This window comes from Psammomys obesus, unplaced genomic scaffold (genome assembly GCF_907164565.1).
Source record: "Psammomys obesus unplaced genomic scaffold, mPsaObe1.curated_primary_1811, whole genome shotgun sequence".
In the NCBI taxonomy this organism is placed as follows: domain Eukaryota; kingdom Metazoa; phylum Chordata; class Mammalia; order Rodentia; family Muridae; genus Psammomys; species Psammomys obesus.
Window position 1 is genome coordinate 192,658 of NW_026585686.1, and position 16,530 is coordinate 209,187.

A 16,530-nucleotide genomic window follows, 5' to 3' on the forward strand; every position below is an offset into this window, starting at 1 on the left:
ATAAATAAATAAATAAATAAATAAATAAATAAATAAATAAATAAATATGCAGCCCCCTGAAAATTTTGAGATACGCTTAATAAATGCCAAGAAAGTACTGCACTGCTGTGCTTTTCCTATGTTTTCCACACCTACCATCACAGAAGGTAAATGACAACTATACTCATTTACAGAATCTTAGGTTTTATAAATCAGACAGTTAAATACACATTTTATGAATGAATAAAGTACACATACACATTGACAAGGACATACACTGGCCTATTTCAGTAGCCATCTCTATGTGTTTATATTTACAAAAAGTCTCTTTTTGGTTTTCTGTTTCTTTGGCTTCGCTTTATTGATGTGTCTGTGTATAAGTCTATACCCCATGAGAACAGTTGCCTGAAGAGGCAAAAAAGCGGTGTTGGATCCTCTAGAGCTGGAGTTGTGAGCCTCCTGATATGGGTGTTAGGACCCAAGTCAGGTCTTCTGTACTAGCAGGAAGCACTCTTAACCACTGAGCTATGTCTATAGCCTTCTTGGTTTGAGACAATGTCTCACTGTATAGCCTTGGCCAGCCTATCCCAGGATGGCCTCAGAACCCCATCGGGCTCAGCCTCCAGAGCCCTGGGATTACAAATATGACCTATTCTGCGCAGCTGCGATCTTCCTCCTTATTCCACTTCTACAGTCAGTGCTATACACGAGTGTTCTCTTGTGGTAATGTTTTCAGAGTTGTATAGGTAAAGTATTAAAGAATTCAAAAAGCTAAAAATGATGCATGGTTTTGGCAATCAATTCCATAAGTTTATGAAAACAACCTTTTAATATCATTTGGAGTATATTCAGGGATTCACTAATTCTGCTAGACACTGTCTAAACAAGTAAATCTCACACTAAAATTCCAAAAAAGACTGAGAATATAAATTCAGATAATTTGTGTATAAGCTAAAGTTTACCTTTATAGTTCACTGAACAATGTGATATAGAGGCAACACCATTCAATGTATTGTATAGATTTATATACTTTCCTCAGGTAACACTTCATGCTATTAACATCAAAGACCACGGTCACACTCTCTAATGGCAACAAAAACATCCCTGTTACGTAGAAATATCTAATGTGGACACCAGATGAATTATTACTTTTATTAAGTGTTTGAAATGTTCTATTAAATAAAATGGATAAAATACCAATGAAGTCTAAAATGGTATGGAATTAAGAAAACATAAAAGACCAGAACTCAGAAGGATGAGTAGACAAAGAGGAAAATTGTAGCACTCAAAATTAGAACTGGGTATGGTAGCACATATAACAGTATGGTTGGTTCAAGACCAGCTTCTACCATAAAGTGACCTTGTATTTAAAAAAAAAATGCTATGATGTGAGGCACTCAATTCTGAGCAAAGACTTTAAGGCTGGCATAGTCAAGAGATTTCCACAGTAATTGAGAATGGTCACTACCAAAGTTAAGGACTCAGGCTGACGGAAGGCCAGAGAGCCATATCAGAGAAGACAGACAATTTCGCATGGCAGACAAAGACACAGTTACTTTCAAAACCAGCAACTGAATTCCTTAAAAACGGAGGAATTCAACTGACTTGGTATGTCTGTGGAGTGCACGCCTCAATGAAGGAATGGATGCTCTAACATCACACATCTGTTAACGAAGTGTGCTATGTCCTAAGCCGCAGAAAGCAGTCTGACATTTTCTCAGATTTCATGGGCTGTACTGCAAATCTCTGTGTCACACTCATCCTGGCATATGTGTGAATCAAAACAACCCTTCACATCTTTTTTTTTTCCCTGTGAGTTATTAAAAGTTAAAAGTAGCCCATGGGACTGAGGAAGCTGTGCCATCCGTGAAGGGGTCTATCCTCTGCCTGTACCAAGCACTATTTTTATTCTCAAAAACCATCTCTTCCTCAAAAGAGTTCCCCGACGTTGTCATCCTTCCTATCAGCAGCCCCACTGGGCTCTGGTGAGTGACATCCAGACATTTAAACTCAAAAGCTCCTTCAGAAGGGAGTTATTAAAATTCAAATGAGCTGGGCATATTGAAGAAGAAAGCGCTCGTTTGCATGCACACCTCTGCGTTTGGCCATCCTATTTAGTCCCACAGAGCAGGGTCTGGTTTTGTTTTTGTAAATGGGCTTTGGAGGCTGAGGTCAGCCTCCCACGGCCCCCACTCCTCTGGGGTCATCATTAGTACTGTGTGGGCTGAATAGATTTTCCTCTGATTCTAGTCAGCAAACCTGACAGGACGGCAGCCCTCTCCCACAACCTGAAAATGCCAAAAACAGAACTGTTAAGATGGCAGTGTTAAGCACTCTAGCAGTCTGCTTTAGTGCACACCAGGGCATCTCAGTGCACCTGAGCAGAGTTCTGCCTGTTGAGCCAGGATTACACAATCACAAACAAACATGTCACAGTGAGCCAAGAACCCCCCGAAGATTCTGAGGAAATTCAATGGATCTGAAAGGCCAAAATGATATTTTATTTTCTAGAAAAGAAAAGCTTTTTTGCAATCTTTAATTTGACCTCAGAGTTTTTACTTCATTTCTCAAGCTAATCTCTCACATTATAATCATTTTTAAATTTTATAAATTTACAATGAACAACTTAATAAAACTAGAGCAAAAATATATTGTGCTAAAATTATTCTGACCGTGGAAAGATTATTTAGTAAGAATTCAACTTCTTCCTAATGAAGATACCTTTATTATATGTATTTTAAGATGACATAATTCATAGCAATCTATGAATTATTAAACTAATTTGCACATTATATGCAACAGTGTCTATAGAGAACACATTTAACAATGATATAATCATGTCAATTTTTACATGAAAAAAAAAAGCAAACAGCATTAATTTGCAACCCTAGAATAAGAGTACGCATTTTAAACTCCAGAGACTAAAGGAGCCAGGCGACAAAAACAGTTCCTGGTCTGAAGCCCCAGGGATTGGCTGTTCTCAGTGGGACATCAAGCAATATTACTTTCTCTTCCAATGGTAAGATTTTTTTTTCCATGAACTTTATTCATCAAATTGCTCCTTCCAGATTTGCAGCTTTTCATTTTAATTCACTTTACAACATTTTCTATTTTTAAAATCGTAATGGTCCTGCTATCATATAGCCGCTGATTTGCACAGGCAGGAAAGAGTGAAAGTAGTTAACATCACTGAAAGACAATTACATTAACGAAGCTGGCACTTGAGCCAGGACACACACAGTCCTAACAGCTGACGCTTCTCCCTCACAACTCTGAGCCATGTCTGTCATTAAAGAGCTCTTCTTCAGCACCTCACATGGTACTTATTCTGGTTCCTGTCTGACAAAGGCACTAAACCTCAGTCTTCTAACATGGAGAGTCACAACCCAAGAACACAGCAGGATAAATGTGTGCCAGGAAAAAACACTAGGCAGAAACAGGAGTTAGAGCCTGTGTCTCCAGCAACACAGAATGATCAGACAAGACCGGCGACAAGCTCTACTTCCCAGACAGGCCTGGGATACAAAGGACATCTGGATGTGTCTTCTCTACTTGCGCCAAAGTCATTGAAACCGACAGAAAGGGCAGTGTGTGCTTGATGCTCTCTCCACATGACTAAATGGAAGACAAAGTTTTCACAGAGCCACCCACGGTGAGACTACATAGTTTGCATATTTACTTAGCAATTCCTTAGCTAGCTTCCCAGTTATCTAGAAAGATGGCTTGGCAGAAGACAACACTCATCCTTCAGAGTTGATTTGTTTGATTTTACTTTACACAGGCGTATTTAAGGCATGGGACTTATAGAACATGAGGAACAAATGATAAAATGGGAGAAATGTGCTCACTTGCCTTTCTTTCCTCCTGTAACGAAGAAGCCGACCGCTGCTCTAATAAAACTGCCTTCAGGCAAATAGCTGTAGTCAGTAGGAACTGTGGAGGCAGAAAATGATCAAATTAACCAGTGAACTTGGCAGGGCTAATGAAAGAGAGGTAATGATCTCATGCTGCTGAATCAACCTAGAGACAAGGCGGAGATGTTTATGCCATTAATCTCAGCACAATACTCTGTGGCTGCAATTCTATTAGACTAAGTGACTGGCTTTGAGGGAATCACTTAGGCTATGCAGGAAAATTCAAAATGGTGACAAACCTAGAAAAAATAAATAAATAAATAAATAAATAAATAAATAAATAAATAAATAAATAAATAAATAAATGAATGAATGAATAATCAATCACAAAGGAAGGTTACTCTAGGAAAAAAAAAAAATCCCTTGCATACTACCACATCAATGAGCTCCAATCCAGGGCCCTCATCAGGGTAAAGAAGCCTGTTGGGTGTCTGACCTAGAGGCCTCCTCACAGGATGCCTCCTCAACTGAGTGAACCAAGGCAAGTCAGCACTGATAGAGACCTTCAAGTGACCTTCAAGAGACCTAACATAGACACCTTCAAGTGATCACCAGATGTGGCTGCTGACCTGAACCAATGAAATTTCTGCTAGCTAAGTCTTGAGAGTCCCCTAAATTCTTTTCCTCCAAGTCCCCCATAATTGTTTCATAAGAGAGTTTTACGGCAATGAATGGCACAACTGGAAAATTCCACAAGAAACAAGTAGCTGTGCTTTTCCAGACACACAGTTATTTTGTTTGGAAAAACCTGGGTGTAAGATGACTCACCATTACTTGATATGAGTTCATGGACCAAGTGCTCTGTAATACAACTATAAGTCTACCCATACGCGTGTGCGCGCACACACACACAACACAAACACACTCTCCAACCCCTGAGGAGATACATATCTTTGAATGTACCTAACTCATCACCTTTATAAAGCCATTGGGCAAAAAAAAATCCCAGTTATAAGTAAAGAAGCAGGTTTTTATGAGAAAGGGTATCATTACGTAGCTCTGTATAAAGACATTAGGGTTAATGAAACATAACACCATTACTTTTAGTAAAAATAATGTCTGCCCCAAGCTTCAAGGACCTGACTCTTTGTTTATGGCTTTGTTACTATACAGACTCTGAATTTAACACATATAATATTTCTGAGTCTAATGTTCTTTATTTGTAAATATGGGTATTTGACTGACTGTATACACGATCCTTAAGGAAGGCAGAGAGTGAACAGGGGGTTTGGAGGCCAATATATCGAAATTCAGAGCACTACTTTCTGGCATGTAGCCCACAGTGAGTCTGGAAGCCATTCTGCTTAGGTGTAACAAGTACTGCAACACCCACCGTGTGGACTTGTGATGACCAATCCCCCGAGAAAGCACAGACCCCTGAATCAGCCATTCCTTCTTCCAGCTCTGCTATACAGAACGTTAACCTTACCAGAAGTTCTGCTTTGATTTGAGGACACAGTAGAGAGATGAAGATGTCCTAGAAGCCATATTGCATTTGATTGAAGACCAATCACTCCTGAGACATTGATGACCTATTGATGAAAACATAGCTGTTCAGTAATGGGGCAAGATCCCAGCTCTAGTCAACAAAAGGCCACCACAGAATCTCGTTAACCTCGTCCGAGTTAGAGGTCTGGTTGAGGATGAAAACTTCTATAATAGGATGCTAACATATGTCTCCTACACTAGACCTGAATCTATAGCTATAAGATTATAAGTGAATAAATAAATGAAACAATCAATCAATCAACCAACCAACCAATCATGGCAGAAAGTACTAGCAGCATTCTCAGGTTTCACTGAGCAAAAATGGTATAAAAACTGGTAAAAGACAGCTCAGAAAGAGTCTAAGGATGTTGGTAGCATCTTTGCGTAGGGTGCACAAAGCCACGGGTTCAGCACTAGCACTGCATAGAGCGAATGTGGTGGCTCATGCCTGTAATCCCAGCACCTGGGAGGTAGAAGCCAGAGGATCAGGACTTGGGAGTCATTCTCAACTTCATAGTTTGAGGCTAGCCTGGAACATATAAGATCCTGTCTCAAGAGAAAAAAAAAATTCAGAAAATAGAAAGGAAGGGAAAGTTACTTAAGAATAAAGTATCTCTAAAAATAAAAACATTTTATCTTGTTCTTTAAATAATTTCTCATTGCTTATTATAATTCATGAGCATTTTAAAATAATAGTTTCCAATTTTCCCAACTTTTAACAACTTAAATTTCAGTAGAATTCTTTTTCTGAGTACATTCTTATTCATATATGTAAAATATTTTTCTCTGCCCAGAAATTCATGCATTTACAACATGAATTACTAAAACTTCTTTATGTGCTAGGTATTGTAATTAGCCATGTTTTATAAGAATGAAAGCAAGTATGATAATTGAAAAAAATAAAACTAAGAAAGCACCAGGTATAGTAAGAACACCAATGACAGAAACCCAGCTTGGACATGACACTTGGGAAGAGGTGTGACCATGTATGCAGGGCTGCTGCAACACTGGGTCAGCTTCTTTCAATCTGACTTTCAAAGTTTATTCAGTAAACACGATGATAGGTAAAAATAAAAAAAGTAAAAGCCAAACAGATAAAACCTTTAAAGCAGATGAAAATGATTATACCTTAGCAAGAATAACAATGACGACTATTGACTCATAAACTCTCATTTGAACTAATGCCACTTGACCCTTCTTCGTTGGTATCTGCCCTGCCCTTTCTCCACCTACCATTTGTCCTTGTCCCAAAAGCTGGATAACCCTTGCAAGGTCAGATTTGACTTTTAAAGGTGAATCAATAATAACTCAAAAAAAAAAAAAAAAAAAAAAAAAAAAAAGGTCAGTATTCTTTCCCTCCATGAAGAAGCTATATTTGTCAATGAACACAGGCCCATTCACAACTTTGAAATGTTCTATGAACTCAGCATAGAGTTCAAATGAGACTTCACATTTGCCAAGTGAGACATACTATAACAAGCAGTACAAAAAAGACAAAGGAGATATGTGTCCCACACAGGGGCTAGAATTTCATCCTCTTACCTCAGTTAAGGTTCTAATGACTTCATTAAGTCTTGCTTGAAAATGGGTGTTCTGGATGGCTTCAGACTTTAGCTGAAAGAATGAGCAGAAATGACCCAGGGCATGAGCATTCATCTAGGAATGGGTTGATTTCTCAGCTGTCAGAATATTTCAAACTGGTAAGTGGTGAGCTCCAGAGTTTATTTACATTGACTTCTTAGCACCTGGTCATGGTGGCAGACAGCAGTCCCTCAAAGTTTGACCATATGATTAAGGCATGCAACTGTGGTAAACTTAAACACACTAATGTCCACGAGGGTAATGTTTCAGAATGAAATGCATGCAAAGATTTAAACTCGAGCATTAGAGGTATGAACTGTCATTCCTTGTGAGTGAATTTTGAAATTTCTTATGCTTTCTTGGGCGGGAAAGTCTATGGCAAATACCTACTTTATGAGGTTTAATTCCTATAAACTGAAAACAAGAAACAAATCTTTCAGAAAGAATTTTTTCAAATTCTTTTTGAATTCAAATTCAAACAAATCTTTCAGCCAAGAGAATTTTTTCACAGAGCAGAGCCCCAGAGTAACTATTACCATGAGTACAAACTCCTGGGATATGAAGCTAATGCCATTCTACTGCTGCTACATCTCCGCATTCATGCAAATTCCCTCCTTTCAGAGGCGCTGGCTTTACCTGCATGACATCCACATCCGAGCCCACCAGTGCTACCAGGCCATGAAGGGCTGCCAGACAGAGCATGGTGGGGGCGCCCTGCAAACCAGAAACAAAACAGTCAGAAGTGAAATATGGGTTGGGTTTGAAATGTATAAACGTTAAGGTTGCACAGCTAAGTCAATGGCTAAAATTTTAACAAATGCATAGGATTGATACAACTAACAATTGATAATTTACCTTCAAAGCAACAACAGACTAAAACAAAGTAATAACACATTAAGGCTGTTATGTCTCAGTGGCTTCCTATCATTTCTTTTTTTTCCAGAAAACAATATTGTTTTAAGTAGCTTGCTTTAAAATAAAATAATATACAATGGTTGACAAGTTGCACTACTTATAAGAGACTAAAAGTATACATATCTGTTTCACTTGAAAAATTATCTGATAATTTATTATTACACTATCTATTTTAGCAGTACCTATAAAGAACCCAATAAACCAGTTCTTTTTCTTTTATAAAAATACTTAATAGCATTCGGGAGGTGACTTTTACCTCTGTCAGGACAACTCTAATCCAGTTAGGGAGGAGTCTGTTGCCCAAGTCTTCAGCTTTTCCATGTCCACACATAGACAAACCATGAACCAGGTTTCCTAATGCCAGCGCAAAGCCTGAAGTCTAGTACAAGTAAAAACAGGGGTGAGGGAAAGCAAGCCATAGATTAGGACTCATACAGAACATATATCACGTATAGCACAAAACAAACATGACTAGAGTTCCTATCCCTAATTTTGATGTGGACTTAGGAAACAGAGTCTGACTGTAAGAAGTTTTGTTGCTGTGGGTAGTTACCCTAGGAGACTACTTCTGAACTGTCAATCAATAGCTCAATCAATCTAAATTCTTGGGACAGGGCATGAGCGAAAAAGGTGAGTTCACTGCCCAAAGTCAAAACAAGAAAACAAGCAGCAGATGAACCAACTTTGTTATTGCAAAGCAATTCTGAACACGTGATCACAGACAGACTCACAAAACACTAATGATGCCACCATAATTAAGACCAGCGGCTCCTACAAAAACTCACTGAGGCCAGCACTAAGACACGGAGAAACCTTGCTGAAGAGTCAGACTGGGGGATTATATGGCAAGTAAAATTAGAATTCGTTTTCATTGTCTTAAGCACAGACAGCACTTCACTGGCACCAAGTATACCCACGGCTATGCAACCATCTTCAGAACTATTTTCATCTTAAAAAATAAAAGCTTTGCTGTTAAACCTTCCCACCCCTGACCCTAGAGGCATCCAACAATCTACTTCCTGTGTATGTATTTTGACTCGAAGGAAGAACTCACACAAGTACCTCACACAAGCACAATCGGGCAGCATTTTCTTGTGATTAGCTCATCTCACTTAGCATTATATACTTGATATTTATCCAGATCACAGCCCAGTCAGAACTTCCTTTTTAAAGATGGAATATTATTTAACAGCAACTATTTTAAGCACAATTATTAAGAACTTAAACTTTCCTGCACATATTCAGTTATGAACAGAGATTATCTGTCAAAGTTTGACTTAATCAGTGTCCTATAATAAACATTTATAACTTTATAAATTTTTGCCATTACTCTTAGGTATCTCCCATAAGTTTAGATCTCTTCCCCTTAACACAGTTTCTTGCTTTACCTGCATTTTATTCTAGCCACATATTTTAAGATTTTATGAATTTAGAGTAACGATTTAAAAAAGAGAAAAATTAAAAAACATTACAAAGCAGGGCATGGTGATGCACACCTTCAATTCTAGCACTGGGAAGGTGGAGGCAAACAGATATTTATGAGCTGGAAGCCAGCCTGGTCTACATACTGAGTTCTAGTCCAGCCACAGCTACACCCTGTCTCAAAATGCAAACCCAATCACTATGTTCTCAGCCAAATGTTCACAGAAGCTGAGACATAGCACACAAAAGAAAGGCAGCTGGTGGACGGTGGCTGCTGGCCACGGTGGTTAGCACAAAGAGCTCTCCCACATTCTCCAGCTCGAGACACACAGAGTCCATCCCAGTCTAAGTAAGCCAGAAGCCAACGTGCAACAGCTACACGAAACTGAAGGAGAGAAAGCATCAGGGCACACGGTCCAACCTGCTGGTTGTTCTCTACCAGCATCTGGAGCTTGTTCATAATATCTTCAGCCTCGGCAGCCTCAATAATGCCAGCACTGAATGCTGATGAACACACACAGCCAAGTGTGTAGGCGAGCACCTGGGAAGAGAACACAGCAGAAGGACTATTTGCTCACAGGCAAAATCAAAGACCATGGTGTGGCTGCTGTAGCTCATCTGTCCAACTTCTCCTCAGAAGAACTGAATTTAGATACAGATACCCCAGACTGGGTACCAATTTTCTGTCTGATTTTTATTGTGTTTCACAAAAGGGTCAAGATGTGGATCATCTTAGATAGGATTTGAAGGCTCAAATGCAAATAGCTATGAGACAAAAACCAGTTTTCAAGTGAGGGTCTTCAGCCTCTAAACCGGTGGTTCTCAACTTGTGATCATAACCCATCTGGCAAACCTCTATCTGCAAAAATATTTATATTATGATTCATAACAGTAGCAAAACTATAGTTATGAAGTAACAACAAAATAACTTTATGATTGGGGGTCACCACAACATGAAGTACCGTGTTAAAGGGTCACAGCATTAGGAAGGTTGAGAACCACTGCTGTAAACCAGAGCTGCCTCACAGCGCCATGCCACCACACAAGTCAACAGCACGAGGAAGCAGCTCTCCACCCCAGCCTCACGGAACAGGACACTAAAGAGATGAAGCACAGTTGTGTTTCTATTCCCTAGGAGGGACCGAGAGCACCAATGAACAGGAATACAGGCTTGGGAGTTGGATAAACCATGTGAAACTGTGGGGGGTTTTTTGTTTTGTTTTGTCTTTGCAGATGTAACTGTATGGCTGTAGCACTTAGTAAGTAAATGAATGAGTACAGGAACAAACAAAAAAGGAAAAACTGATAATAGGAGAAGAGAAGATGCCGGGGAATGTTCCAAACCGACCACATGCAGGGTCCGTATCTGAGAAACTGCGAAAGTCAGTTTCTGTGAACCAAACTGTATGGTGCTCTTTTGTCACTTCCCATTTTCAGCATCAAGCCCTTCCTTATAAAGATGCTGCTTTCATTAAAAAGAAAGTTCAAGTCCCAGTGCTGGTTGATATTAAAATATATATATATATGTAGTTTGCAAGGAAGCAGTCAGATACAAAACATCTGAGGAGGAGCAAAACTACTTATTGGTGGACTTGTTATTGAAAACACAATAGCAGACAAAAGCATCTCTTAAAATAACCTTGTCTTCATTGATTAATCAAATAGTTCTTTCTTCTTTGACACAAAAATACATATACTACATATGTTTAAATCATGTTCCGCACTACTTTAAAAAATGGAAATGCAGTACATATCTAGAACAAAACTTCAACCCTCTGTGGCACAAAGAAATTCCCCAATTCAACAAGTGCCATTGCTGAAAGCAGAGGGGCTGAGCGGGGAAACAGAACAGCCATTATGTACCCTTCAATAGCTTCTGGGTAGGCTGCAAGAAAACAGAATCTGCTCTAATGAGAGGGAGAGTCTGGCCCCAGCAACAAGGTCATCCCTGCCCCTCCCAGTGGTGCGGAGTAGGCAGCTTAGCTTTACCTGGGCACGACGGGGAAGCCGTGACACAGAGATAAAGCATCCCAGCTCGGCGTGGGTCACACACGTCAGTACTATCAACACCAACTCTATTCATGCATATATTTCTGCTACACCAGGCTAAAAACCTCTTCACCAAATGTGGTAAAGAGAGTTCCCATAATAATTTTTGTAGTAGTGGGCACTCATTTGTGGTTTCTTAAGCTTGCTTCTGGCTTGTTTCTGAAGTTACTTGAGGATAATTCTGAAAAGGCTTGATTCAACCCACAGAAGCTGCAGCTCTTCTTGGGAAGTACTGGCAGAGATGCTACTTGGAGTGTTTGTTTTCTCTAATGGTTCTTATCTCATATACCACCACATTTATGCCTAAGTACAATGGGAGGCCTCGCCATTTAGATAGGTGGCTTGCCACTTAGCTTTTCTCCCTATTGCAGCTGTCACTGAGAATTTCAGTAGGAGGTTACTAAACTATGAGGCTAAGGAAGCAGCAGCAATGAGAAAGCAGAAGACAGCAGAGCAAGGGGAAACAAACCTCCACCTCCACCTCCTACCTCTTGAAATGTCCTGCTCTGGCTCCCGCTTTCATCTAGGTAGGTAGACAGCTTCCGCAGAGACGCTGCCACGTGAACTCGTGACTCTGTGTGGCTGCTGTGGCTCATGAGGGACAGGGCCAGTCCAACTCCCAATATACAGCCGGTGCTTGGATGCCAAAAGAGACAGGGTCAGAACCACATACAACATGACTGTCCCACACTCACACAGAAGCTCACAGCATTCTGAAGTGAGATGGCAGGCTTCTACCTCTGCCTGGTTTGACATGTACTCCTGACCTCTTTTCTCAAAAGGAAAAGTTTATACCAAAACAAACAAGCAGGGCTGGGGCTGTAGCTCATTAGTAATACAGCTGACTTAGGCTCTACTTTCAATCCACAGTACAGGCTTGAGAGAGAACAAGTATCTCCCCATAGACACACCCTAGCACCATCATCACCAACTAACTACCAAACATCAGAGCTCCATGGTCCATGCCAGGTGCTGGGTACCCACTGGACAGAAACAAAGAAAACACAACTCTTGACTTAAGCTTTGGTGAGAAAAAACAGCTCTACGTCTGTCCTCATAGAAATGCCATGATCCTCCCCTCTGCCCTGTGTTTGTTACACTATGGTTCATCTGCATGAGGAGAGATGGGTTACATTCCAAGGTGGGAGCTGAGCAGTCCTGTTAAGGATGGGAGCAATGCAAGGCACGGTGGTGCTGAGCGCTTCATGTTTCCCAGTCAACTCCGACGAGTGGAATCTCTCTCTTAAAGAAACTGTGTATTCATCTGTGCACAATGACATTAATCCTTCTTTCCCCTCTGATCTCTCAGAGTACCACTGGGTCAGAAGAGAAAATGGACACATGACAGGCTTGTCAAAAGTTACCCCTTTTGACAATTCAATTGGAATCTGGGGCTTTGTTTCCCAATCCCCTGAAAGGCCTCATAGCATTTAAAGAAAAGAATTGTTCTCTTTTCTGTTGCTTTTTAATGGGAGGCAATGACAAACATTTCAGAAAACACGCTGGTGCTGGTTTGGCACCCCTGTTACAATATACAGCTGAAGCAGGCATTCCAGGGTTTTTCTCCAACATCCATTTGGAAAGTAACTTTTCTCTTAAATGACATCTATATCTTTGGCTGTCATCAAGAACCGTCCTATGAACACTCAAGGAATGAGTCCCCAAACAACTATGTAAACAGTTTCCACACCAGATAGTAGATCAGGATGGCTACCCAGGATTCAAGACACTCTCAGGAGTATACAGAAAGCTCTCCGCAGAGTATAACCAGAAAGAGCAACTTCAGCCTCCACCTTCAGTTCCATCTGCCATGTCCAAGGCCCCTCTCAATCCCTGCCTGAGGCCATGATGATGCCCACAAGAAGGCAGCTTATTGTTTTTCTAGTTTCTGTTGCATAACAAACAGCAGGAGAGTTCTGTGTGGCAAAGCCAACTCACCAGCATCCATTAGGCAGGACTGCTGTCAGAGCTCACAGCAGTCCAACAAGTTCAACAGCTAAACCAATCACATTTCTGAAGAAAGGCTACTTTTGATTAGTATGGATTTAAAGCTTTTGTTTTAATTAGGAATCTACAGAGAAGGTTGGGGTTTTTTGTTTGGTTGTTTGGTTTGGTTTTCATTTTTCGCTATCTTTCCATATTGGCACATGTAGAACAGACAGAATTAGACAAAGGCATAATTAGACATAATTTGATTCATATTTTGACAAACAACTATTGTTCTTTATTTGACTATGGAATTGCTACTTATCATTCATATTTCAAACAGTTCTTCATTGGGAAACCATCCCAAGCCAGTGGGGAATCTCTTTGAATCTCCCACATAGCCCCCTGTATTAAGTTATGTCCTATCATTTTAATCACAAATTATGAAGAGAAATTATCTGGGGAATTACTTCTTCTCTAACCTCAAAGGAATGTGATGGTGGATCTCTTTATTCTCCCTCTCTTCAGCCCCTAGTCGTCAACTTGAGGCACAAAAGCACTAACCTAGTATTTGCTGAATGCTACAGAATTGGCCCGAGTTTTCTGAGTGTTGCACAGAGAAAGTAGCTACAGGAAGGGGGGCATAGCTGCACATGTACATACTCATACACACATGCATGACTCCTGATGCCCATGTTTAGTTGGAAGCAAAACTGAACTTACTATGGAAGATGCAAACAGGAAAACTCAATTTTGATTTCCTGCCAAATTAAGTGAAGAGAGACGAATACTGTATTTGTATAGACAGATTATTTCTTCCTAAATCTGAAATAAAAATTGGGGTTTATCATCCTCATAGAACAAGCAAGTTTGTAGGTTCTGCTTTTTAAGGTGTCCTGGGCTGAAGTTTTCCTGCAGCTTCTCAAGGGATATGAGCACAAAGGCTTAAAGCGGACAAGCGACATTCTAGACCAGAGTTCTAAAGCACGATTACAGCTATGTTCAGGCTACAATGTTAGCTGACCATTATGACATCACATGAATATACAATTTAACTCTGTGTATGCATGTGCTGATATAAAAATGGTGAATGAGATCTGTAATGAGTCAGATACCCTTAGCGAACATCTTGAATTTTAGCCTTTCTCTTCTTATTCAAATAATCCACTGATGTTTTAAAAGGTTTTTTTGTTGGGGTACACTGCGTGAAGGTGTGTCTCTGTATATTCAGTTGTTGACTGCTAAACCGGCAGAGAGCCAAGTGCTAGCCGGATGTTGTTATTTCTATGGCCTATCACCAGTCTTCTATTTTGTAAATATTTATTCTTCCTCACTTGTCTATTGGTAGTTATAAAGAGCTGACTGCCAATATCTGGGCAGGAAGTGGAGGGCGAACTTCCGAGACACACACACAGAGGGAGAGGGATAGAGAGAGACAGAGAGGGAGAAGAAGAGAGAGAGAGATGCTGGGGGAAAAAAGCAAAGGCACAGAGATTCACCAGCACACACAAAGGTGAACAGACAGACCAGAGCAGAGCACAGGGGTTAGAGCCAGCCATATGGTGGGACACACTACTGAATTAATCGGAGTTAAGCTAGAGAACTGGGTAGAAGACCGACCTAGCTAATGAGACCTGATAGACTAGGGTCAAATGGAAAGGGAGGAAGACCTTCCCTATCAGTGGACTGGGGAAGGGGCATGGGAGGAGATGAGAGAGAAAGGGAGGGCGGGATTGGGAAGAGATGAGGGTGGGGCTACAGCAGGGATACAAAATGAATAAATTGTAATAAATAAAGAAATCATATTAAAAATAAAATAAAATATTAAAAGGCTCTGTGTCATTGCTTATACTGCTGGAGGGTTTGAAAGTCCTGCTTTAGGTTTCTTTGTTGTTTCCCCCCACACACAAGTTTTAGTATGCATCTAGAAAATATTCCTAAAGTTTTACTCCTTTTCATTTCAAATCTTCAACATCTTAATGTCCCAAGTCTTAAAAACTACCCAAAATGATTAGTTTACCATTTCTGCCTATTTAACCCACTGAATATGTCTGCCAGCTCTAAACTGCAAATGACTTGGGCAGATATAGTTTTCATATAATCTGTCCACAGAAAACAAAAAGGAGTTAAGGGTTAGTGCCTCCAATAGCTAAAATAAAAATAAGTGATGGCATTAGATATCTAATAGCTATTTTAGAATTGCTAGCATAACTATCCAGTAGACATACTAAAAGTGTTAAAGAGAATTTAAGTTCCAAGGTTCTATGTGGGGGCTGGAGAGATGTCTCAGTGGGCATGAGTGACAGCTGTGAAGCAAAAGGATCAACGCCCAGCACACATGTAATGTACACACGGGTCATGTGTACTTGTAACTTTAGCATGAGGAGACGGAGACAGTCAGGTCCTGGGAGCTTATTGACAGGCTATCCTAGCCAAAATAGTAGGCTTTAAGAGCAATGAGAGGCTCTATCCTGAAACACATGAAGAAGAACCCTCAGGTGTGTGCATAGACTAGGAGCATGTGTACATACACACACACACACACACACCTCTGCATGGCATGTCATTAATTATTTGACTATCTTATCACAGTATATTAAAATATCACCAGCAAAAATCCACAAAAGAATATACAATTCTGATGTTTGTGTTGCCATATCAACTGAGATATTATAATACTTTTCTAAGCTAACCACAGATGAGTCTTGAATTCCTTAGCTTATTGTTAGCGATCCTACCGAAAAAGTACAAACCATATAACAATAAGTTCTAATAACAGTTAACATTTGTGTAGCACTTTGCCATTTACAAAGCACAATTTAAATGTTATTGTATTTGTAACAGCTCAATAGTAATTAACCAAAGCTCAGGTCAATGATGGATAACATGACCACAGTTAGAGCTGTCAGGAATGCAATGGCAAATAGTTGACCACTAGGTGGCAGCAGAACATTAGCGAAAGAACCATAGACCAGGCCAGGTGTTCTCTGCAGGGACTTAAACATTTAAAACGCGGAAGCACAGTGAATTCTAGCCGGGAGAATTCTATCACTTGAGTAGCATACTTGTGGATCAATGCTCTCACTATCTCACTGGATGGATGTGTACCCTTTGGACAGAGGAATACTTTATGCTATACACCAGGCATTCAGGTCTGAACCAAGTCAGAAAATCAGAAATAAGGTTTTTTAATTAGTGGAGAACACTTGGATGATGATGATGATGATGATGATGATGATGATGATGATGATGATGA

The 16,530-nt window shown here is 40.1% G+C and overlaps 1 protein-coding gene across 2 annotated transcripts in view; it reads right to left on the bottom strand.

Moving 5' to 3' along the window:
- The window catches only part of Focad (focadhesin), a 312,861-nt gene that overhangs the window by 31,439 nt on the left and 264,892 nt on the right, over nucleotides 1-16,530 (bottom strand). For both annotated transcript variants that reach the window (XM_055629496.1, XM_055629500.1), the window contains 7 exons: nucleotides 11,837-11,984; nucleotides 9,721-9,840; nucleotides 8,134-8,256; nucleotides 7,599-7,676; nucleotides 6,924-6,995; nucleotides 5,323-5,425; nucleotides 3,832-3,912 (listed from right to left, as the gene is read on the bottom strand). In XM_055629496.1, the coding sequence (XP_055485471.1) occupies nucleotides 3,832-3,912; nucleotides 5,323-5,425; nucleotides 6,924-6,995; nucleotides 7,599-7,676; nucleotides 8,134-8,256; nucleotides 9,721-9,840; nucleotides 11,837-11,984 (725 nt within the window). The remainder of the gene's footprint in view (nucleotides 1-3,831; nucleotides 3,913-5,322; nucleotides 5,426-6,923; nucleotides 6,996-7,598; nucleotides 7,677-8,133; nucleotides 8,257-9,720; nucleotides 9,841-11,836; nucleotides 11,985-16,530) is intronic.